We start from the raw sequence: 23,890 nt of genomic DNA, 5'->3' as shown, positions 1-23,890 counted from the left end.
TAACATCTTGGATAAATTTAAAAAACATTTAATATTCCTCACCACTTTTCTTTTAATAAAGACTAAATACCCCCCCCCCCCCCCCCCCATCACACACCAATGTTTTTTAAATAGTAGGATCAACAAGCAAGTGAAGAAGTGGGCCTTACTCTTTTCTTCCTCTTTCTTACTTTGATTATTATGAGAGTATTGTCCCTTAGATCATGTCACATGATTTTGTTGTGAAAGTGTACAAAAAAGTAAAGCCTACTGAATCAAAAAGAAGGAAAAAATGACAACCGTCTTTGTAAGTTTGTGTCGAACTAGAATAAGATCTAATATTATTACCTGGTCTAGAATCTAGGCCTACTAAGCTTTTGAGGTTCGTGTCACTAGTCTAGCTTTATGAATGCGACAACCCAACATTTCTTTTAAAATTATTAATTTATTTTTAAAAACTAGAAGATCTAGATCTAGTCTCTAGAAGAGAAGACTAAGAAGTGAGATCTAATTCTAACTAGATCTAGATCTAGAGACTAGAATAAATCTAGATCTAGAAATCTAGATCTAGATTCTTAATACTAACTAATACTAGACTAGATCTAGATCTAGGCCTAATTAATACTAATAATACTCTAACTAGATTCTATTTCACTAAAAATAAAAAAAATCAGCCTAAATGTAGTAGTAGTAGGCCTAGATCTAGATCTAGCTCTAGGGGCCTAAATAATAACTAAATATTAATAAATAAACAATAAATAAACTCACTTAGATTTTAAGTAATAAAATACTAAGATTATAATTATTAGCCTATTAATTTAAATTTTAAATCAGAGTAGCCTATTTAATAGGCCTACTATTTATTATTTAATTATAAATTGATTAAATTATTGCTAGATCTGGGTCTTGATATAAAGAGTGAAGCAAAACTCAAATACGAGGTGGTAAATTGGGGTGCCAGAGGACACCCATTGTTTGATTTAGTAATTGACTTTAGTAGCCCACTGTCTCCCTAGTGATGACTGATACTTAAATTTTAAAATGTATGTAAATACCATAGTGGTCATGGGTGTGGCCGGGGTACTCACTGTCACTCAACAGCCTGTAAACTGGCAGAAGCACCTGGTTTAAGTTTAATGATAGTAGTAGCCCACTATTCCCATCGTGTATGGTGCTATTTAAAAGGCATCATAGTGGTCATACTAGGTGAGGCCGAAGTGCACCCTTGTCACATGATCGCGTGGGGGGGGGGGGGTGTTGGCTGATGCGCCATGTGCAGTTTGACTGTTGAATCAAGTAGTAATCCTGACTCTCTGTGCAGGACGCCCAATCAACGGATTCCAGGTGCTTAGATAGAAGCTGGGGAACTCTCTGTGCCCAAGCACACCCGCCTGTTGGGGTGGCTCATTTCCAAATTTGGAATTGTTTTATGACAGACACCTTCCCAGGAATATTCTCAACAACTTACCAAAGTTTCATGCAGGTTGAATGAAAGGTGCAGTGATGCATAAAAGACAATCAAACCCACATACTTTCAGTTTTATATAAATAGATTATCATTTATTTAGGTCTAATATTCATTTTTAATTCTGATATATTATTAGTTAAGTGGATTATAATTTTTGCAGAAAATCTTTTATCAGGCGCAGACTTAGAACTTTGTGGCAACCTTAGATGGGGGAAGTAAAACTCTAAAATAGCATAATATCATTTATCTTTTCTGGTACTTAAAAAAATAATTCTTCCTGGTAAGAAGTATCTAAATCAGGAAGATTTATATTTTATTAGGTTTTATAATGACAAAATAAATCTAGTATCCAATAAAAAAAACAATTAAAAAATTATAATTATTATTTACCACAGCAATTTTAGTTAAGACCTTTAACCTGACATTTTTAATCTACTGGTTGGAAGATTTGACGACTCAAGCAGAGAACATATAAAAACAAAATTGTCTCTGCTAATCCATCTTTTATTAAATGCTATGTGCTTTTATTTTAGATTTAAATGATTTTATCAGTGCTTGAGACTTGAAAAGTGGAACTTAACAGTACTTGTTGTTAAGCTATATTTAGTATCTAAAACAAAAGAGAGATAATTCAAGCAGTTTTGTTTCTTTAATGAAGTTTTAAATATATTTTAAAGGCAAAATTATTAATAATTACATTTCAACTGTTCAGGTAAATGAATTTATTGTGCATTGTTATGTGTTTGTTTTTCATAATTCTTGCTTTTTTCAGGGCAATATGTCTTTAAGTATGGTAAGAATGTTCAGGTTCTAAAATTCTTCCTATTTTTTTTTATACAGGTAACACCCATGAGCTGAGATTTTATTATTGTAACTACTGCACTGGTCTTCTTGTTATGAAAAAATTCTCTTTAATGAAAACAAATCAAATGTGAGTAAGATGTAATTTAAGTCTTAGAATATTTATATCAATTGCTTTACTTTTTAAAACACCTTTTAGAGACTTTATCAAGTGTTAAAATTAAAATTAATATTACTAAAACATCTTAAATTATTCTTTTCATTAAGTCATTTGTGGATAACTCAGTAAGTGTATATAATTTTCAAAAATGTTAATGAACTTATTAAATTACTGTTGAGTTTATTTTTAATATTTTTTGCTATTTTTCAAATAACTGTTTTTCAACGACTTTTCAGAGAAGAATGGAAGCCCTAGGAACACGAGATGAAATAGTTGATACCTCTACAATAACTAGGTGGAACTTTACCAAACTTCTTGAACAACCAAAAGAATATGGTCCTGATGATGAGCGATCACCCTTTCCTTGGAGGAATGATCTAAATTCCAAAATAGCTTTATGGTATTTTTTTTTCAGCAAACTTAATCCTCTCAAAATTAAAAAAAAACATAACTTCTTCTATTGAGGGTTATCTCAGCCTAGTATGATGGATGAATGTTTTAGTTTAAATGTATGGTGAATATTTGAAATGCCTCCCCAGGAGTGGCAAGCTGACTAGACTGAATGTCCATGCTATCACACACTCCACCAATGAGCACATGAATGATGTCAACCCACTGAGTGAGGAGCTCTTCAAGCAAGGAGGGCCAGGACTGGTTAAAGAAGTTCAAGAAGACATTAGGGGTAACCTCAGGACTAAACTTTTATTATGGATCAGTGGCTCTTTATGTGCAGTCTTCCCTAATCTTAAATCTATAAAAAAAACATTATTAAAATCAATAAATGCCATGACTAGCTATGAACCAAGCTATGCTCACCAGAGTGTACCTTCAAATCTAATAGGTTCTAGTAAATAACAAATATGATTTTAGAATTATACATTAATATTTTGCTTCATGTTTAATCTATTTTAGTTAGAATTTTCAAAGTATCCATATGTGTATTATTTATAAACATGATTATTACAACTTTTAACATTAATTTCTATGTGTAATATTTACAGACATACGTTTTATTTTCAGTGTGTAAGACAGGAGAGGCCAAACTTTCTAAAGGTCACAATTTGATAGCTCGTTATGTAATTCACTCTGTAAGTCCCAGGTACAATGTCAAGTACATCACAGCAGCTGAGAGCGCCCTGTTCAGTTGTTACAGAACCATTATGCAGATATGCAAGTAAGGACAAAATCTTGCATTCCTGTCCTGTTAGTCTTCATCATTCCTCAGGTTGTAGTCTGTTTGATTCCAGAGATCATTGATGTCAGTTGCGTCTTGAGTTACTTGTCTCGTTCTATGCTGTCTAAGACAGCATTTAGTTATATGAGTAGCACCAAATAATGAGCCCAAGGTTTCTGACACAATCATTGTCAGTTAATGGTGTTTGAATTATACACCATTCCTCGTGTACCATGTGAGGATTACACACCATCCTTTTTGAACCATGTGAATGTTACACACCATCTGTTTTAAACCATGTCAGGATTACACACTATTCCTTGTGAACCATGTGTTTTGAACAGTGTCAGGATTATACACCAATATTTTGAACAATGTCAGAATAACAGAGTTTGCATATATTTAGACCTGAGTTATGACTGTCCACTTTCAATTTAACATTTATATTAAAATTAATTTTTGTATTTTATCATTCTTTCCCACGACCTTAACTTAAGTAATTTTCAAAGAATTTTACCTAACTGACTGCAAAGCATTATTGTTGCCATAAACACATCACACTCTTTTTAATCTTAAATAAATTATTCTACGCATAGAGAAGCAGATATACGAACACTAGGCTTGGGAGCCATACACACATTACGGAGAAATTATCCACCAGAAAAAGGAGCTCATATAGCAATACGTAAGTTTGTGGTGTACATGCATATGCTTTTAAGAGTAAAATAATTGTTTTAATGAAATTTTCTCATAATTTTCTTTTTTGAGTCCAAGACATAAGATAGTTATAATTTTAACTCAGCACAGATTATCTTGTTTTAATGCATTATTATATTTTATATTCTAATAGGTACAGTTAGACGGTTTTTAGAAAAGTTTTCAGATTCATTTGATCTTATCATTTTTGTATGCAATGATGAAAATTTGGTGAGTTAACTAAAATTAAGTTTAAATTTTTGCATTTATAAAATGTCTTTGCCAAATTTGGTTTGCTTTTCTGAACTATCTTTTTAAAAAAATCCTGTTGTATTCTTTATTAATTAACAGATAAAACTTAAAACTAAAATAACAATTTTTTAATTAAACAGGAAGTTTACAACAAAATTTTACCCCTGTACTTTCCAAGAAGTTCAAATGAAGAAGAATTTGCCTTTGATCATTTACCTAGTGATATTGGAAATGATGAGGGAGAGCCTATAATCAAAGAACGTCAGATTAGAATTTTAGACAAGCCTACATTTGCCGCCTTAAGTATGTTTCTCACCTAACTTTTATTCTGACTTTATTAGCGTAAACATTTTATTAATAAAAACATCAAATAGCCTCACATGATTAGAGGCTAGTTTCATAACAATGACCCGTCTCTAACTTGGTTTTAATCTTGACATCAACCATGTATATGTTAAGAAAGTCCAGAAATTAAATATAGTTTTGTAATCTAAACATATAATATAAATAACTAATATTAAATGTATTTTTACTCAAAAGAAATATTCAGGAAAAACATTAATTTCTTGTTTAGCAACACATGATATTGTATAATTATAAACAAAGATAATTTGCATAAATTAATTTAAAAAATCTTCACTTCCCCCATGTTGCCTTTCCCTGTCACAATTAATAAATCAAATCTGAATAACTGTGATCTGCTATTGCCAGAGGCTGGGAATGAGGACTTTGAACAAACTATTGACCTGAACAAAGTCTTTTCACAATCAATCAACATGGACGTAGGGCACCATCCATTTTCCAGCATGGAGGAAGATCCAGACAAAGTAAAAGCCAGCAAAATGCTCCAGAATTATTCCTCAGATCAAAAGAAAATTGAAGCTAGGAGGAGGTAATGTGTTGTTCTGTTTAGTTATTTCCCTTTAATATTAAAAAAATTTTTAATCTGATATTAAAAAAAGCAAATTTTATGATAATCTTATGTTCCCAGGTATGAGATGTTGCTACAAAGGTCAAAGACAGAGGACCTGACAGACATAGCAGCCCTGCACTGTTTATACCGAACAGGTGTGGACAGATTTGGCAGGCCAATAGTTGTTGTGGTGGGGAAAAACTATCCCGCACACACAGCCGACCCAGAAAAGGTGAGTGTAGCTCTGTGAATGAACCAGCTCACATGACGTCACACAACTTTAGTACTGGTTACTGTTGTAAGTCACTCAGTCTAGATCAAAAGGTGAGTAGCTCTGTGAATGAACCAGCTCACATGACGTCACACAACTTTAGTACTGGTTACTGTTGTAAGTCACTCAGTCTAGATCAAAAGGTGAGTAGCTCTGTGAATGAACCAGCTCACATGACGTCACACAACTTTAGTACTGGTTACTGTTGTAAGTCACTCAGTCTAGATCAAAAGGTGAGTAGCTCTGTGAATGAACCAGCTCACATGACGTCACACAACTTTAGTACTGGTTACTGTTGTAAGTCACTCAGTCTAGATCAAAAGCTAACAGAAAAGGTGAGTAGCTCTGTGAATGAACCAGCTCACATGACGTCACACAACTTTAGTACTGGTTACTGTTGTAGCTACACTAAGTCAAGATCAAAAGCTAACAGAAAAGGTGAGTGTAGCTCTGTGAATGAACCAGCTCACATGACGTCACACAACTTTAGTACTGGTTACTGTTGTAAGTCACTCAGTCTAGATCAAAAGGTGAGTAGCTCTGTGAATGAACCAGCTCACATGACGTCACACAACTTTAGTACTGGTTACTGTTGTAAGTCACTCAGTCTAGATCAAAAGGTGAGTAGCTCTGTGAATGAACCAGCTCACATGACGTCACACAACTTTAGTACTGGTTACTGTTGTAAGTCACTCAGTCTAGATCAAAAGGTGAGTAGCTCTGTGAATGAACCAGCTCACATGACGTCACACAACTTTAGTACTGGTTACTGTTGTAAGTCACTCAGTCTAGATCAAAAGCTAACAGAAAAGGTGAGTAGCTCTGTGAATGAACCAGCTCACATGACGTCACACAACTTTAGTACTGGTTACTGTTGTAGCTACACTAAGTCAAGATCAAAAGCTAACAGAAAAGGTGAGTGTAGCTCTGTGAATGAACCAGCTCACATGACGTCACACAACTTTAGTACTGGTTACTGTTGTAAGTCACTCAGTCTAGATCAAAAGGTGAGTAGCTCTGTGAATGAACCAGCTCACATGACGTCACACAACTTTAGTACTGGTTACTGTTGTAAGTCACTCAGTCTAGATCAAAAGCTAACAGAAAAGGTGAGTGTAGCTCTGTGAATGAACCAGCTCACATGACGTCACACAACTTTAGTACTGGTTACTGTTGTAGCTACACTAAGTCAAGATCAAAAGCTAACAGAAAAGGTGAGTGTAGCCCTGTGAATGAACCAGCTCGCATGACGTCAAACAACTTTAGTACTGGTTACTGCTGTAGCTACACTAAGTCTAGATCAAAATCTAAGTTATTTAAATATACATCCTACCTACTAAAACCAAGCAGTTTTTGCCACCCCTAAATTATCTGCAATTATTTAATTTATAAAACGTTTGGATTGAAAGAAGATTTAATTTGATTCAGCAACTAAAACTTTGTTACATGTAGATAGTGAATTGTGTATTATTACTGGTATTTACTGTAACAATCTAAGCCATGGTGGGTATAAAAAGTACCCAGTGATGAATTGATGGTTCATATGGTAAAGCTCATAAGTCTACAGCCTCAACTGATGAAGAGACTGTTGTTTTTAAAGCAGTAAGGTCTTAAAAATGTATTGTTCAAAAATTCCAGACCCTACTGTACATGCATTTCCATGGCCTTTAACCTCATGACCCTACTGTACATGGATTCTCCCTGACCTTTAACCTCCAGACCCTACTGTACATGATCCGTATCATGGACCCTGTGGTGGAGACGGAATATGTTGTCGTGTACTTCCACACAGAGAGTGGTGGCAAGAACCAGCCAGCCATGGCCTACTTCAAGATGGTCTACAACCTATTGGATCACAGGTACACAAATTATTCTAATTCATCTTTGTCTACATTTTATTTCTGCATTTTATTTCATACTATTGAAAATAAAATCTGCATGTGTAAATTTTTTTTTAAATTCTGTTGTTTAATGTTTTGTAAATGTAAATTTGTACTTACTTAGCCCACACTCATCAGATCTAAATTCCATCACTAATTCTTGTATTCAACTAACTGCATGTTTGTTTACTAAAGTGTGTTTGTCTCCCCTGTAATGTATTCTTATCCTTTTTCCAGGTACAGGAAAAACCTCAAACATTTCTACATTGTTCACCCAACATGGTGGTCTAAGGCAAGTTGACTTTTTGTCCAATAAAATGTTTTTTATACTACAATAATATTCTTCAATAAATTTTCTGTTAATAAATTAAAAGGGGGACTATTTTTATAGATAAGAATTTAATATTTTGAATTAATTTTTAAAAAAATAACTATGTTAGCAGAAGTATATTTAAAGCCACCGTGGAGAGAAAGCAGATTTATGTTTATGATGTGTGTGTTTAGTGTCAGGTGTGTGTTTGTGTGTCAGGTGTGTGCTTGTGTGTGCTGGTGTAACACACAGCAGATTGATGTAGATGTAGACATTGATGCAGGTATGGATATAGATGTTGAAGTAGGTTTTGATGCTGTGTTGTTTAGATGTAGACATTGATGCAGGTATGGATGTAGGTGTTGAAGTAGGTTTTGATGCTGTATTGTTTAGATGTAGACATTGATGCAGGTATGGATGTAGATGATGAAGAAGTTTTGACGCTGTGTTGCTTCTCTCTCTAGCTGGCCACCTGGTTCTTCACCACCTTCGCAGCCTCCGACATCAAGCACAAAGTGCACAACCTGAAAGGTGTACAGTACCTGTACACAAAGATCAACCCTGACCAGATTGATGTCCCCACCTTTGTACAAGAACACGATATCAAGGTACATTTTCTCTTACTCAGTTTAATGGGAATGGGAGGTGGCCATGAGCTAAAGCTCACAACTACTGATGTCTCTGTGTCTACCTAACTCTGATGTGTACTTGACTCATATAAGGGAAAGTAAAAGTGGCTGGGCATATATCCCTTTGTAGCAATAGGAACAGGGAGACGGAGTGGTCTAGTGGTAGAGAGCTGGACTGCTAACCCATAAGTCTCAAGTTCGAATCCGGGTTCAAGTCAGTAGACCGTCCCTGACTCCACCCAACTCTGATGGGTTCCTAACTCCCATTAGGGAAAGTAAAGGCGGCTGGGCATAGTGCTGAGCACACTATCTCTTCATATGCCGAGGTCACAGAAACAAGTGAACTCCACTTCCATAGGTTTGAAAGGGAAACTACTTTTTTTAGCAACAGGAACAGTTTGACCCCACTTCACCTGTCCTATTGATCATTAGTTCTGATAGAGCATCCTAATTTACTAGGATGGTGGGTTCAAGTAGAGTGGTCTAGTTAACTCAAAAATCTTGAGGTAGGCACCCATCCCAGCTCTAATGGGTACCTGACTTTCACCTGAAAAAGTTAGAGGCCAGCTTGACATGGTGCTAGTACACCCTGAGTTCAAGAAGTTTCGTTTAAAATCAGCACCTTATTTCATCACCTGATTATTTTAAAAATACTACTGCTGATTGTTTCATATATTTAAAACAATTGTTTAACCCTAGGAAATTTTTGCTAATAAATTTTTTGTCAATTAATTTTTGCTCTCTACAGGTGAATGGGGCCCGCTATGTCGTACCAGAACCAGACTCTCAAGAAGGGCTCTAGAATTAACCCTAATTAGTGTTAATTATATTGTTTTTTAGCAATCAATTAATTTTATAGGTTTGTTGTAAAATTTATTGATGTACAAATGGGTAAGTTGACTGGTACATTTTAAAAATTCTTGCAACAGCAACAAGTTTAGTCTGTAAATAAATAAAAAAAGTTGGATTTTGAGCTATACCAAATCTATGATATCCATCTGTATTGCTTTTGCAGGCTTACACACTTAATATTAACGTAAATAAATGCAAAATTTGATTCTAAATGAATGTTTTTAAATTGATAAATGGCATAGAAATGTTGTGATTATTTAATGTTATCTGTATATGATTAATTTTTTAATGTTGAAGATAGTAGGAATAATAATCATGTCACAATTTAATGTTTAAAAAAAATTGTTATTTTTCTGTAGTCTTTGTCTAATTTTAAAATGTTTTTATAGTCAACCGTGGACAAAATTACTTACCTGGTATCCCAATAAAGTCCTAGTCATTGTGCATAATTTTGAATCATGTTTTCATCTAGTTTACATTAAAGAAATTTATCAAGAATCAAATGATAAACATTAAAAATAAACTTTTTTCAGTACAATATATTTCCACAATTAAAGAAAAAAGTCCACTTCCCCTCGTGTTCTTGGCATTTGTTTTTCTACTCACATTTTTCGCCACATATCAGCTTTTTAAATTGTGGGGGAGAGATGGGAAGTCATTCATTAAATTTTTTTAAGCTGTTTGAGTTATGTTGACCTGTACTTAATTGTGTGCCATAATTACAAAATAATGAAAACTTTTGTTTATTATTTTTTTATGAGTCTGACAAAGTTTGTTTACCTCCAATAATAAATTAAATAATAATTTATTTTATTAATTTAAATAAAAAATAATTTTTTGTGTCCTAATTTTTCTTAAAATATTTTTTCCATTAATTTACAATAGCTTTTTAAATCGTTGTAATGTCTACATATTTGGTGTAGTTATATGTTTGCAATAAAACTCCATCGCGCCAATTTTTCTGGAAAATTGCCTTCTGGTTTAGACCTACCAAATAAATTGTTTGTCATCAACAGAATATTGACTACATTAAAATTCATTCAATTTGATTAAAAAAGAATTTTTTTTTCAATTTTTCAATATCTACTTGTTACCATTTAAAGAAAAAATAATTTTTTTGTTGGTAATTTTATGTAGTATGTTGTAAGAATTTGAAAAATCGCATTTTTAGAATATGATAATTTACTTTGTAAAAATTCAGATGTCGTGTGGTGTTTCATTATATGGTAGACTACACTGAAGTAACGAATTTTCTTGACAATGTTGTGTTGAATGGTGCAATGTAATTCAGATTCCTATAGTTTATTTATACACAATGATGTTTCCATTATAATTGGTACTGAGCTGTACAGTATTAAAAAAATCATTGTAAATGCCATAAAGTACTGAAAGCAATACGATAGTTCGCCCTTTGTGTGTATATATGGGTTGTTTTTGTACTAACTTCGAGCAGTGTTAATATGTATGGGCCAGTGTAGGACCTCCAACATGATTTAGTATTGTTCTGTGCATTGCAGAATTTATAAGTATTTTCTTAACTGTGTTAATCTAAGTACGTAGCTGTTTGTTAATACTTGTTGTAACTACATTCAACTTATTTTAAAATTTTTCGTAAAGAACATAAAATTTGTAGACAATTATGTACTTACTTCCCTTTAATTTAACCCTTGTTTTTTTTTTTACAATTACACCACTTTTTTATACGATTTTCACAATACAGTTGATCTCTTCAGCCGATTTCTTTTTTTTTTAACGTTTTTAAAAATCTGCATTGTGTTCTTTTGTTCAAATCCCTGTGAGTTTTTATATCTTTTCTTTCTTGTCCTTAAGTCAACAAACTTTGAAAACCTTTGTTAAGTGCTGATTGATAGGGTTTTTTGAATAAAAATGAGGATAAAGAAATGTTTGGGCAATTTTTTTTACCTTTTGATCCTCATTCTTTTCTTTGTCAATGTTAACACACAAAAATTGTTTTTATAATAATTTTTTTTTTACCTTTTCTACTTGCTTCAAATTTAATGGAGCATTTAGAAGTCTGTTGAATGTAGAACTCACTTTTTATTGGGGAATCTAAACAATGTTGAAAAAACAAACAACTTGAGTCATGTTTTCTAAATATTATTGTTTATCTGAAATGTTTGTATTAACATTGCAGGCTTTATAATGCTGGACAGCAGTACGGAAGGGGTTTTAAATAAAAGCAATGTTTTTGTTTAACATTGTTGATTAAAAAAAACAATGAATAATACCTTTTATTTTCAGCTGCTTTGTACATTTCCTAACCAAAAAATTCTAAAGGCCATTCGGTTATTATTTTTTTATTAAAATATAAATGCAAGATTTTCAAATAGTTATAAAAACTCTTAGATAATTTAGTTAAGGCATCTCTTGAATATTATTCAGTATCACATAGTTTAAAATCTGCAATGCATCATGGCTGCTAAAAATAGCCATAGTGAAAAGCCAGGGGGAATCACCCATCTTTAATCATGTTTTGTTAATCTGCCACAAGCCAGGGTGGTCTGACTTGTGGTAGTTACTTTGTAGCTCAATGGATACCAGTAGGCATTATTGTTTTTAATAATAGTTTTTTAAACTGAAAGATTTTATGTTAGATTTTGTTTTGTCATTGTTGAATGATTTACATGCCAACAAAAAAAATAAACTTGAAAATTTCACTCATGTTTTTTGTAAACACTTTTTTAAACTATTGTAATAAAACTGGACATTAACCTAACAATAAGTTATCATTTTTATTTCTGAATAGGTCTCATCATAAAGAGGTCTGTAAATTTAAAAAAAAGTACAGAAACAAGTTACACTTTAAATAATTCAATATGGAACATCAGCATCGTTTCCTTTTTGTGCCCAAGACACATTGGGCCGCCACAGGTCTCTTGATGGTCTCTAGCAATTTTCCTGGCATTCCCCCATGACAGTCCTGCCTCTGCCAGCTGCTTGCCGGCAGTCCCCCATGACAGTCCTGCCTCTGCCAGTTGCTTCCTCGCCGTGCGCCTCTGCGTCTCGCTTGTCTTCCCTGCTTTCTTTTTCCTTGACGCGTCCAGTTTAGCTTTAGCGCCATTCCTGCGATATCACCTGGATTCATTTTGAGGACTTTCAGAAACTGCTTGAATATCCATCTCTCCTAGTAGTCCCGTGGATGCCTTTATATGGGACATACATAACTGATGGAAAAACCTTTTAAAAATGTCTAACCTGTGGTATTAGCACAGGTCTATAAAGCTATGTGGTTAGTGACAGTGTTTCTTTCAGATTTATTTCTCCCCGGGGAGGGGGGGACGACGACACTGATAAAAGTATATATTATCAACATAAATTCTATTTCGTTACTATCAACAGCCATTGAATAGAAAGTAGAAATGTTCAAACAAAAGACCGCCCCTCCAACACATTTTAATTACTGGTTTTAATTATTATAGGCTACCAAGAGAGGTGGGGTATTGTTTTAATTTTAAAAGTAACTCTTCTAAGTATTCTAAGCAACCACCGTGATCATGCGTGATGATGTATTGTTTAACCATGATCTAACTCTTCTTCCTAGCTAGTCATAAATCTTTGAACTTATATAAACTCAAAGTTTCGATATCTATGGATACTGTTCAAAAGCCTTCTCGCACTCGAGAATTAAATTAGTCCCGTCTATTGACATTTTTTTTCCAATGACGCAAGACCTTTTAAAGTTTAAAGTTGAACAGCTGACACTATATGTAGGTCAGGGCGTTACTTAAAAAATTATTTTGTGTTGTATAAAGTTTCCCGGATGTTAGGCTCAAGTGGGTAAAAACCATTAAAAAAACGTATAATGTTCGTTTGAAGTAAAGGTCAGTTGTAGAGTAGAACACTTAGATTTCAACCTTAACTTTGAACTACTACTCCACTCCCTACACACACGTGTCAAAAATATACGCCAATCACGCCAATAACTTAGTTTTTAATTGTAGGGAAAAAGGCATTATCGCGAAGACAGCGCCATACTAGAATCCCCAGGGGAAGAGGAAAGTTTGGAGAAACAAAGTAGAAGAGGCTAGGGCTGCTAGGCTTACGTGGGCTGCCCAAAACCACTTCTCATGGAGATGTCTGCAGCCCTTTGTTGCCAATGTGCCGTAAAGGAATAAGTCAAGTTTTAATCGCATTCGCATATCAATAAAGCTATATTTAGACAAGAACATAAAGTGACAAAACATTATGTGAACTTGGTAAATTTGATCTTCCCCCAAATCCTACAAGTAGGCCATGTACTTACCGACGTTATCGTCTGAGGCCCGCAATAAACGACGTAATAATCATAGGAGGGAGAGGGGTTCGGACTTGGGTGACTGAGGGGTGGTGGTGGTGGTAGAAAGTATTACGTCACAAATTTGCATTTTAAAAAGTATTTTTCGGTACTGACTTTTAGCAGTTATTTCACAATTTTAAAGGCTAGATTCGAATAAAATATTTGATCTGTGTACCTTATGTAGGCAGTTCAGTGAGGTAAATGCAATAAATCGAAGTAACAAACACTAAAAATTGCAATTTACCGTGCCTAGTGTGCTGGAGTGTAGCGTCATTTAGTTAGACCACTGGTGTTTTCCGTTTTTAAAGTTCTACACTACGGCATAATATTTAGTCATGGGCAAGTCACAGGAGCCTATGGGTGTGCAAATAAGAAGGAGGAAGTGGCGCTGGGTGGGTCACACACTGCGCAAGGCTCACACAAATGTGACACGCCAAGCGCTTGAGTGGAGCCCCCAGGGAAAGCGGAAGAGAGGGCGCCCAAGACAGACCAGGAGGCGGAGTCTTCTTGAAGAACTGAAGCCAACAGGGATGTCTTGGGAGATGTCAAAATTAATAGCCGAGGATAGGAAGAAATGGAAGGAAATGGTGGAGGCCCTATGCTCCATAAGGAGCAAAGAGGACTAAGTCAAAGTAAGTCAAGTCACATTAACCTTTGAGGTCGTTCCATCTGGAACATCAGCCGACATGACGCTTGTGTTGTTTGTTGACTTGGGTGCCGTCAGCTCCGAGCAGCACTGCATCAAGTGGCTGCAATCGCTGGTGTAGAGGATGTTTTTCTATTGTCGTGCTGGCTTTTGGTGCTGGTTGACTCGGGCTTTGGCGAGAGGGCTGGTCAGCATGTTTGTGTAAAACCTATGTTTTTGAGTGGGAAGTGGGAAGGGTGTGTGTGTGGGGGGGGGGGGGTGAGAGCTGGCCGGTGTGATCACTACGTACCGACACTCACATAAAACATCACTACAGTATTCATCAGCTGACCTATGTAGGCGATTTACAGGCAGCCAAACGTTGAGCTGAAAGACGATACAATCCAACATTTTTACAAAAGCACGAAGTTTAACAGACGATACAATCTAACATTTTACAAAACAAAGCACGAAGTTTAGCATTTTAAAATAATCGAGTGTGTAGAATTAAATGTAAAACAAAATGTGAATACTTAAAACGCATGATAAAATGTAAACAAAATAATCCACCTACTCAACAACAACAACATCTTTATAATATCAGCATAGGCATATTATATACCTACGGTATATCCAACATCTTTTAAGAAGTTCCCAAAAATGATCCCCCACTAAATGGATTTGTTGTTCATTGTGTTGACATGAAAATATACTTTTTTTCAGTCTAAAGTAAACCTTAACACATTACATTGTCTAACTTAGATGATTATGCCATTTATAATTACCATACTAATTACGATGCGTGCGAGTTAATTAGCGTTGAATCATCAATAAAATCACTAGCAATGACATGCCTAGATGAGAATCGATCAAGAAACTCGATGACTCATCCCCTATATATATATATATATATATATATATATATATATATATATATATATATATATATATATATATATATATATATATATATATATATATATATAAACAGATGTTGCAATAACCAATAATAGGGGAGGGGGGAGTTCATTTGAAAACAATATAATGTGACACTATCGCCGAGTCTTGACGTCACGGTGTAATAAAATGTTTCTAAAATTAGCACGTCACGTGGGTATGAGTTGGGCCCTATTTTTTTTTTTCACTTATTGAAAGTAGAAGAAAGGGTTGGGGGGGGGGGGGGGGTGAATAACAATCGCAGCTGGTTTTATTTTGGCTTAGCTGCCCGTCACATATCCGGCCATTGAAATCATATTTGTCCAGTCCGAGTGCGTCACAAATCAGTTTTAGCGAGAGCTGAATGGAAGATGTGAACCAATTTCGCCGCACTACGGAAACGTGAGGGGTAAAAATAGGGGCAATACAGCGCGAGGGCGGGCTCGCTGACGTCATAGGAATAAACCAATCGGTCATTTATCGGCATCTCCACATGTGGCGCGTGGATTAGATCAACACAAAAAAAGTGTCGAGAGCCGTTTCATGTTACCATTCTTTTCTCTCTCTGGATTTGGTTTTGGTCAAAATAAACAAAACAAACAAAAAAAAAAATGGTTCTATCTTGAGCTCCTTAAAGTAATTGCTGAAGTTGTGACCTAAAGTGATGAAAACTATATTATGTTTCTTTCAGACTTTTACTCCCAGTGGGGGGGGGGGGGAGGCAGTGTTTCTTTCAGACTTTTTTCTCCGGGGGGGGGGGGGCGGATACTGTTAAAAGTATATATTTTCTATATATAAATATATAAATTCCGGGGGGGGGGGGGCGGATACTGTTAAAAGTATATATTTTCTATATATAAATATATAAATTCCCTTTCGTTGGGGGGGGGGGCGGTAGACTTTTTTAGGGGAAGCTCCGCCCCCCCCCCCTCGAAGAGATGCCTGGAAGAAACTCTGGGGGGGGGGGGGGTGACAGTGAAAAGTATAAATTTTCTATATAAGTTCTATTTTGTTGGGGGGGGGGTAGATATATTAGGGGAGGGGGCTGGAAGAAAATCTGATTAGAACTATTGTTAATTCTATTCCATTCTAGCTAATCTTTATCTTTTAAAAACAGAGGTTATCTTTGGTAATCGTGGCCAATTTTGTTTATCTGAACAGATATTGGCGATAAAAGCAAATTTAGACCGACCTACATATTTGCTGAGCCAGTAATGGCCGATAACGATTTAGTAAGCTTGACTATAGCCATAAGCTAAAGTCGAACGCTGAAACTTAATGCGACCACATGTAATCGATTATAACCCGATTCGATTATCCCAAAAAACCGCGCAACAAGACTAGATGATGGGCGGACACGACTAGCACACTACGTCAGCAATCAGCTGATTTTAAAACTTTTTGGCATGCCGGGAACGACAACAGTCAACAACATCCACCCCCAACACTCAACAGCATCCACCCCCAACAGTCAACAACATCCACCCCCTCAGTCAGGACTTGGTGCGCCTCGTCACGTGACTCCCGCCGATCCTATTTTTCACCCTACTCGATCACCGTGGTTCATTGTTCGCCGATACGCCCCGCTGTTTCTGCGTATTGACGCACCTCTCTAATGAAGGAGGTACGTTTGTAAATAATAAATACCATTGGTGGAAGTCATCGATTCTCCCCCCTGTCGTCATTGACAACAGAGCATGGTAATTAGGTCGATGGCGCGTGGCGAGTTGCTTCAAACTCTTTTGTTTTTTACTCCCCAAGACTTCATGGAGAACTTACCATCAGCAAAGCTGCGCACTGATTGTGACGGGGAGGGGGGAGGGGTATTGATCATAATGTTAATTAAATAATTAATTACAACGTAAGACATAATGCAATAAAGTTGTCACATAACAGTTTAATAATCAGCTAAGCATGACGGTGTGCCACCCCCCCCCCCCCCCCACACACGCACAATACAACCCCCACAACCTTCAACACTTGAGCACAATGCTACTTAACTCAGGGATAAAAAAGGAGTTTGAGAACTGTACCGGTATTGCTCGACATAAATAGCTTACCATCGATTTATCTAAGTGTTATCGACTACTGTTACGGTTAGTGTCTGAGTGTTTGATGCTAGGGTTAACCAGGTCGTCCAGCCTTTGATGAACTCAGCTTTTGATTGGCTGGTTAAATAGCTTTACTCTCGTGTTGCTCGATTCACACATTGAGAGAGCAAATATCGCACTGGGCGATACTCCGCACACTGAGATAGAACATCAGGGGCGGTAATAAAGTTTCTATTGCGACTCATGACATGGGAGGTAATAATGTTTCTTTTGTCACACAGTGTCAGGGGCGGTAATAATGTTTTATTGCAACACGTAACAGGGGAGGTAATAATGTTTCTTTTTTGACTGGAATACAGTGGCGGTAATGTATCTATTGCGATTCTTGACAGAGACGGTAATAATGTTTCTTCTGAGACTTGGTGACAAGAACATGTACCAAGCATTCCAACAGGGACAACTACCCTCTACATTTTGACTTGCGGCCATCTGAACTTTTCTGAAAAACAACAGCAGCACTAGAAGCTTATGTAGACTAAATGAATGCAAGTCTCTGTCATAAAATAAATAAGTTAATTCTCCGTTAATTAATTTCTTTAATGCTCACTGCATCACTCCAAGAAAATACATATCTCCACATAACACAACGACCAAGCCAAATCCAAATAATTCGGTATTTTAAAATAATGTTGGCTTAAATTCTTTCCTAATTACTAATTAAATTGCGTAATCTATTTGTTTACAAATACATGAGTCTGGTTGTAGTCTGATTGTAGTCAGCCGATTTTAATTCAGCGGTCTTTTTTTAAAAAAAAAGCTTTTGTAGGTTATCCTTTGTCCATATGCAGAGCTGTAGATTATATATATACATCTAAACTGATGATATAGACGTAAAAAGTGGTGATATAGAGAGCCGTAGATTATTGATATATGGAGCTTAAAATTGATGAAACAGAAACAGTAAAAACGTCAACATCGTGCTTCAAAAAGAATTGTGTATTGATTATAAAAAAAATTGTTACAAAGTTGCAGATGTTTAGGGAAAAATTCTCATAACGTGGTATTTTATTTTACATAGATCTACATAGAACCAAAAAGCAACGAAGAAACGAATTTAAAAAAAAAAAATGAAAAGTTCAGTAAGCCATTCAAATCTCATTTTTTTATCAAACTCTGTCTGCCGTATAAATGTGGGGGGGGGGGGGGTCGAGATAAATGAATCAAAATGTAATTAGATAAGTTCACAGAAATACCCGTGACCTGTGTGAAGAAATACAGGATACCTGGGATTCTGCACGTCCTCCCCGGGCTGGGGGAGGTCCTGAAAGTTGGGGTCGTAGACTAGCTAGTGTAAGGGTTGGGGGAGGTGGGTTGGGGGGTACTTTAATTAGGATCAGGGGCTGATCTTACTAGGTACCTATAATAGGTACAAAACAGTCCAATATAAACACTATATATATATATATATATATATATATATATATATATATATATATATATATATATATATATATATATATAAATGCATGTGTGTATTTTTCAAATGGTTATAGTCAATATAATCGAACTTGGCTTCTCAACAATAGGTTATATTTAAAGCATAAGAACTAAACGTCGTAGAAATGAAACAGCTGAGCGACTGTATGCTGTTCACAGGGTTCAAGACAACACGCTACAATGTTTCGCCTCACTCGAACTTGTCTTTTGACGTGAGTGGCGCGTGCATTCTGTGACACGTGGCCCACACGTGCATTGTTATCAGCGTGAGGGAATTTCCGTAGACCGGTCGTCAAGGGTCAAGTATGCCTGAAACACGCAGATGCTGCTTTATCTGACCCCTGAAGGAACACGCAGATGCTGTTTTTATCTGACCCCTGAAGGAACAATGCTGTTTTATCTGACCCCTAAAGGAACACGCAGATGCTGTTTTATCTGACCCCTGAAGGAACACGCAGATGCTGCTTTATCTGACCCCTGAAGGAACACGCAGATGCTGTTTTATCTGACCCCTGAAGGAACACGCAGATGCTGTTTTATCTGACCCCTGAAGGAACACGCAGATGCTGTTTTATCTGACCCCTAAAGGAACACGCAGATGCTGTTTTATCTGACCCCTGAAGGAACACGCAGATGCTGTTTTATCTGACCCCTGAAGGAACACGCAGATGCTGTTTTATCTGACCCCTAAAGGAACACGCAGATGCTGTTTTATCTGACCCCTGAAGGAACACGCAGATGCTGCTTTATCTGACCCCTGAAGGAACACGCAGATGCTGTTTTATCTGACCCCTGAAGGAACACGCAGATGCTGTTTTATCTGACCCCTGAAGGAACACGCAGATGCTGTTTTATCTGACCCCTAAAGGAACACGCAGATGCTGTTTTATCTGACCCCTGAAGGAACACGCAGATGCTGTTTTATCTGACCCCTGAAGGAACACGCAGATGCTGTTTTATCTGACCCCTGAAGGAACACGCAGATGCTGTTTTATCTGACCCCTGAAGAAACACGCAGATGCTGTTTTATCTGACCCCTGAAGGAACACACAGATGCTGTTTTATCTGACCCCTGAAGGAACACGCAGATGCTGTTTTATCTGACCCCTGAAGGAACACGCAGATGCTGTTTTATCTGACCCCTGAAGGAACACGCAGATGCTGTTTTATCTGACCCCTGAAGAGATCCACTTTAAATGTTTCCCTCGCGTTATCTCTCAAAGGCAGATCCAGTTTTCAGACAGTGGCAACCCTATGCTAGCTTCTAGCAGTATCAAATCATGTTTAGCTCAGATGCTCGTTCATTTGATTTAGTTGTTGACAAGTATGTTCAGATGCCAGTTTGGATGATTTAGATAGCAGCATAGCGCGCGCTTGGGGGGGGGGGGGGGGTAGTCTACGAATGATGGCAAGCGATTTCAGTTTTTGTCACCCCCCCCCCCCTCTCTCATCTCTAAAAAGATAGCACATTGCTTAATTTCACCCCCCCCCCCTCTTCCCTCTAATTAGATTAGCCAAAATTTATACGAAAATATACTTTTTCTTATCACTTTTTTTTCCCTAAAAACTAATATATATATATATATATATATATATATATATATATATATATATATATATATATATATATAATATATATATATATATATATATATATATATATACAGAGGCGTAGCGAGGGGGGGGGGCGGGGGGGGGGGGGGGGTGGACGGCACCGGGTGACACCATTTATGGGGGTGACACCAAGGCAACAAATAGCAAAATATATAGAGAAAAACTTGATGGGGGGGGGGTGCAAATCGAAAGTTTGAAGGGGGGGGGGTGAAAATCGAAAATTTGAAAGTTTGACCCCCGGGAAGGGTCGCTATGCCTTATATATATATATATAAATAAGTCACATTTCTATTCCCCTTCTTTCTCGCTCACTGAATTGAATGTCACCCCCCCCCCCCCCACCAAACTTTCCATTGTGACGTCAGTTATGTCACGTGCAACCTCCCCTCACGCCCTCTATCCCTTAGTTTTTGAAATAAAACATACGATCTCGGATCTGTGTGTGAGAACACAAGCAAACAATATTGTGACCCTAACCTCTAGGGTCACGTGACAAGATGCTATACCACGTGGTATAATTACATTAGGCTACGCTGATCTAAAAAAAAAATTCTTCTCATGTGACATTTTGATAATGTTAACATAATGTGCTTCAGATTTGATTTCATCTGATGAGCTCCGTCGTGTTCTCGTGACTTTCTCAATCCTGACTTCAGTGGGGTTCGCTAGGACTTGGCTTCTGATTTGATTGTATCGCTCAAATCAACGGCCGTGCAATAAATAAAACATTCATCTGTTATCTGTGTTGATGGAATTTGTTTTTTGTTTAAACTTCACACAAGACGAGCTGTGAAGTTTAAAAAAATACGTGTCTAAATTATGTCATAACAAACGCGACGTCTGGAATGTTAAAAATGTAAATGAAGAGGGGAAGAGGCGGTGGATTAAATGGAAGTTGTCAGGATTAGTTAATGTTGACGTGTGTGATGTTGACAAAGTTGGGAGATGTTGCTACAAACGTGTCTAATCTAATGGTCGTGTACACAGCTTCAAAAGACGTGTGACGGGAATGTGTTTTTTTATCAAGTGATGAAAGTCTTGTTGTTGGGTGTTTTTAAAAAAATCTCAACATTGTATTTTTTGTCCCGCTAATTCTAACTGATTTATGGTTGTATTTTCAAGATAAAACATTAAATAAGAAACCTGATTTATTAAATAAAAAAGACTACAATTTATATACATTTACTTAGAAATGATATCTATATAAAACAAAATATTTATTAAACATTATGGGGCTACATCTCAAAGTTTTCCTAAAAATAATTCTTGGGGGGGGGGGGGGGGGGGAATGCTCACTCAATGATATACTCAGATCACGAGTGTGTTGTGGTTATACACGAGTGTGTTGTGAGTGTGTTGTGGTTATACACGAATGTGCTGTGTGATTATACTCGAGTGTGCTATGGTTATACACGAGTGTGCTGTGGTTATACACAAGCGTGTTGTGTGTTTATACACGAGTGTTCTGTGTGGTTATACACGAATGTGCTGTGGTTATATACGAGTGTGCTATGGTTATACACGAGTGTGCTATGGTTATACACGAGTGTGCTGTGGTTATACACAAGCGTGTTGTGTGTTTATACACGAGTGTTCTGTGTGGTTATACACGAATGTGCTGTGGTTATACACGAGTGTGCTATGGTTATACACGAGTGTGCTATGGTTATACACGAGTGTGCTGTGGTTATACACGAGTGTGTCGTGGTTATACACGAGTGTGCTATTGCTATACACGACTGTGTTGTGTGATTATACACAAATGTGCTGATTGGTTCTACTAATGTTCAAATTAAGTGGGTTATGTGTGTGTGTGCTATGAGGATGGAATGTATTACTGATGCAACTTTGAGAATGCTATGAGTTTAGCCATTAAATTTATTGATACAGGTGTGTTATGAATGTGCTGAGTGTTTTATCTTGTTATGAGTGTGCCAAGTGTGTAAGACGACGCTTTATAATATTGTGTAATGATGTGTTATGAAATACCAGTGTCAATGGCGTAGCCAGGATCGTCTCAAGGGGGGGGGGGGGGGGTTCCAATTTTTACCCGGGGACAAACTTTCGATTTGCACCCCCCTCAAACTTTCGTTATGACCCCCCTAACCCCCGCCCCCTTGCCTACGCCACTGACCAGTGTGCTGGCTATGTGTAACTAGTGTGTGATTTCAGGCAAGCAGCTATACCATACGGTAGCTTAAACATATTAAACATAACACAACACACACACACGCACAAAATGCAAATTAGATATGGTTGAGGGGAATGCTTGTAAGGTTTTTTTTAAATCTTGATTTGAAATCTGACCTTGACATTGAAAATTACTTGTTAAGGGAGATAATTGTTGTGTGTATTAACCGGAAATGACGTCATGAGAAAAATGTTTATTAAGTTAATTAAACGAGAGTCTGAAAGAGATGGATGATGATATGGTTGAAATGTGTTATTTACTTTTGTTAGATGAGTTTCAAATCTTATCGAATAATTTAAGAATTAGATTAATTAATTTAAGCAACGAAGGCTGACATATTGGGCCTACAAATAAAAAAAAAAAGAGAATGTTCCCATTTCAGATGTCACAATGTCAGTGTTAGTGACACATCTTGGCAGTGTTATGTGTCGCCTCATACATTTCACATATGTTTGTGACGTCTTATATGTTGCACATAAGTGTGTGTAAGTGTGTGTGTGTCAATTCATATATTGCAAAATAGATCTAATAGAAATAACTCTTAGATATCTATTTCACTTTATAAAATATTCAGGAGTTTTTGTTAATGTAAAGACGTTTATACATCATTGAATTACAACAGACACAAAAAATGTTATAACAAGAAACCCTCTCGAGACGTCAGCCTAGTCTAATTATCTAATTAATACACGAGACGCCACCCTAGTGTAATTATTTAATTAAAACACTACACTAAGTAAAATTACCAGATAAAAATGTGTTCATGAAAGTCATTATGGTTTAACTAATTCTTCTAGACATATTTTTTTTTACATCAAATAAAGTTGACATGAGATGGAAGGGAGGGTCAAAAACAAACATCACAAAATACATAGACTAGTTAGACAAAAACAAAGATCGCTAAATACATAGGCTAGTTAGACACTTCAAACATCACTAAATACATAGGCTAGTTAGACATAAACAAACATCACTAAATACATAGGCTAGTTAGACAAAAACAAACATCAATAAATACATAGGCTAGTTAGACGTAAACAAACATCACTAAATACATAGGCTAGTGAGACATGTGGAAACATCACTAAATACATAGGCTAGTTAGACATAAACAAACATCACTAAATACATAGGCTAGTTAGACATGTGGAAACATCACTAAATACATAGGCTAGTGAGACATAAACAAACATCACTAAATACATAGGCTAGTGAGACATAAACAAACATCACTAAATACATAGGCTAGTTAGACATAAATAAACATCACTAAATACATAGGCTAGTTAGACAT

General features: G+C 36.3%; 1 protein-coding gene across 2 annotated transcripts; it reads left to right on the top strand.

Moving 5' to 3' along the window:
* The first annotated feature begins 204 nt into the window (after positions 1–204).
* On the top strand, positions 205–11,987 carry LOC131936518 (protein GDAP2 homolog). Of its 2 annotated transcripts, none has more exons than XM_059293545.1 (14): positions 205–286; positions 2,288–2,378; positions 2,645–2,808; positions 2,948–3,090; positions 3,429–3,582; positions 4,179–4,267; positions 4,433–4,509; positions 4,671–4,833; positions 5,242–5,422; positions 5,522–5,675; positions 7,434–7,573; positions 7,832–7,886; positions 8,369–8,512; positions 9,282–11,987. In XM_059293545.1, the coding sequence occupies exons 3-14, from the start codon at positions 2,651–2,653 to the stop codon at positions 9,333–9,335; spliced, it is 1,512 nt and encodes a 503-aa protein (XP_059149528.1). In that variant the 5' UTR covers positions 205–286; positions 2,288–2,378; positions 2,645–2,650; the 3' UTR covers positions 9,336–11,987. The 2 variants fall into 2 exon arrangements, with proteins under 2 accessions (XP_059149528.1, XP_059149529.1); XM_059293546.1 differs by having other exon boundaries at positions 2,634–2,808.
* Positions 11,988–23,890: the final 11,903 nt, after the last annotated feature.

This window comes from Physella acuta, unplaced genomic scaffold (assembly GCF_028476545.2).
Source record: "Physella acuta isolate Inbredline_101_S28 unplaced genomic scaffold, ASM2847654v3 ptg000179l, whole genome shotgun sequence".
In the NCBI taxonomy this organism is placed as follows: domain Eukaryota; kingdom Metazoa; phylum Mollusca; class Gastropoda; family Physidae; genus Physella; species Physella acuta.
Note: the sequence above shows the minus strand (reverse complement) of the source record. Positions and strands in the feature narration are given on the sequence as shown.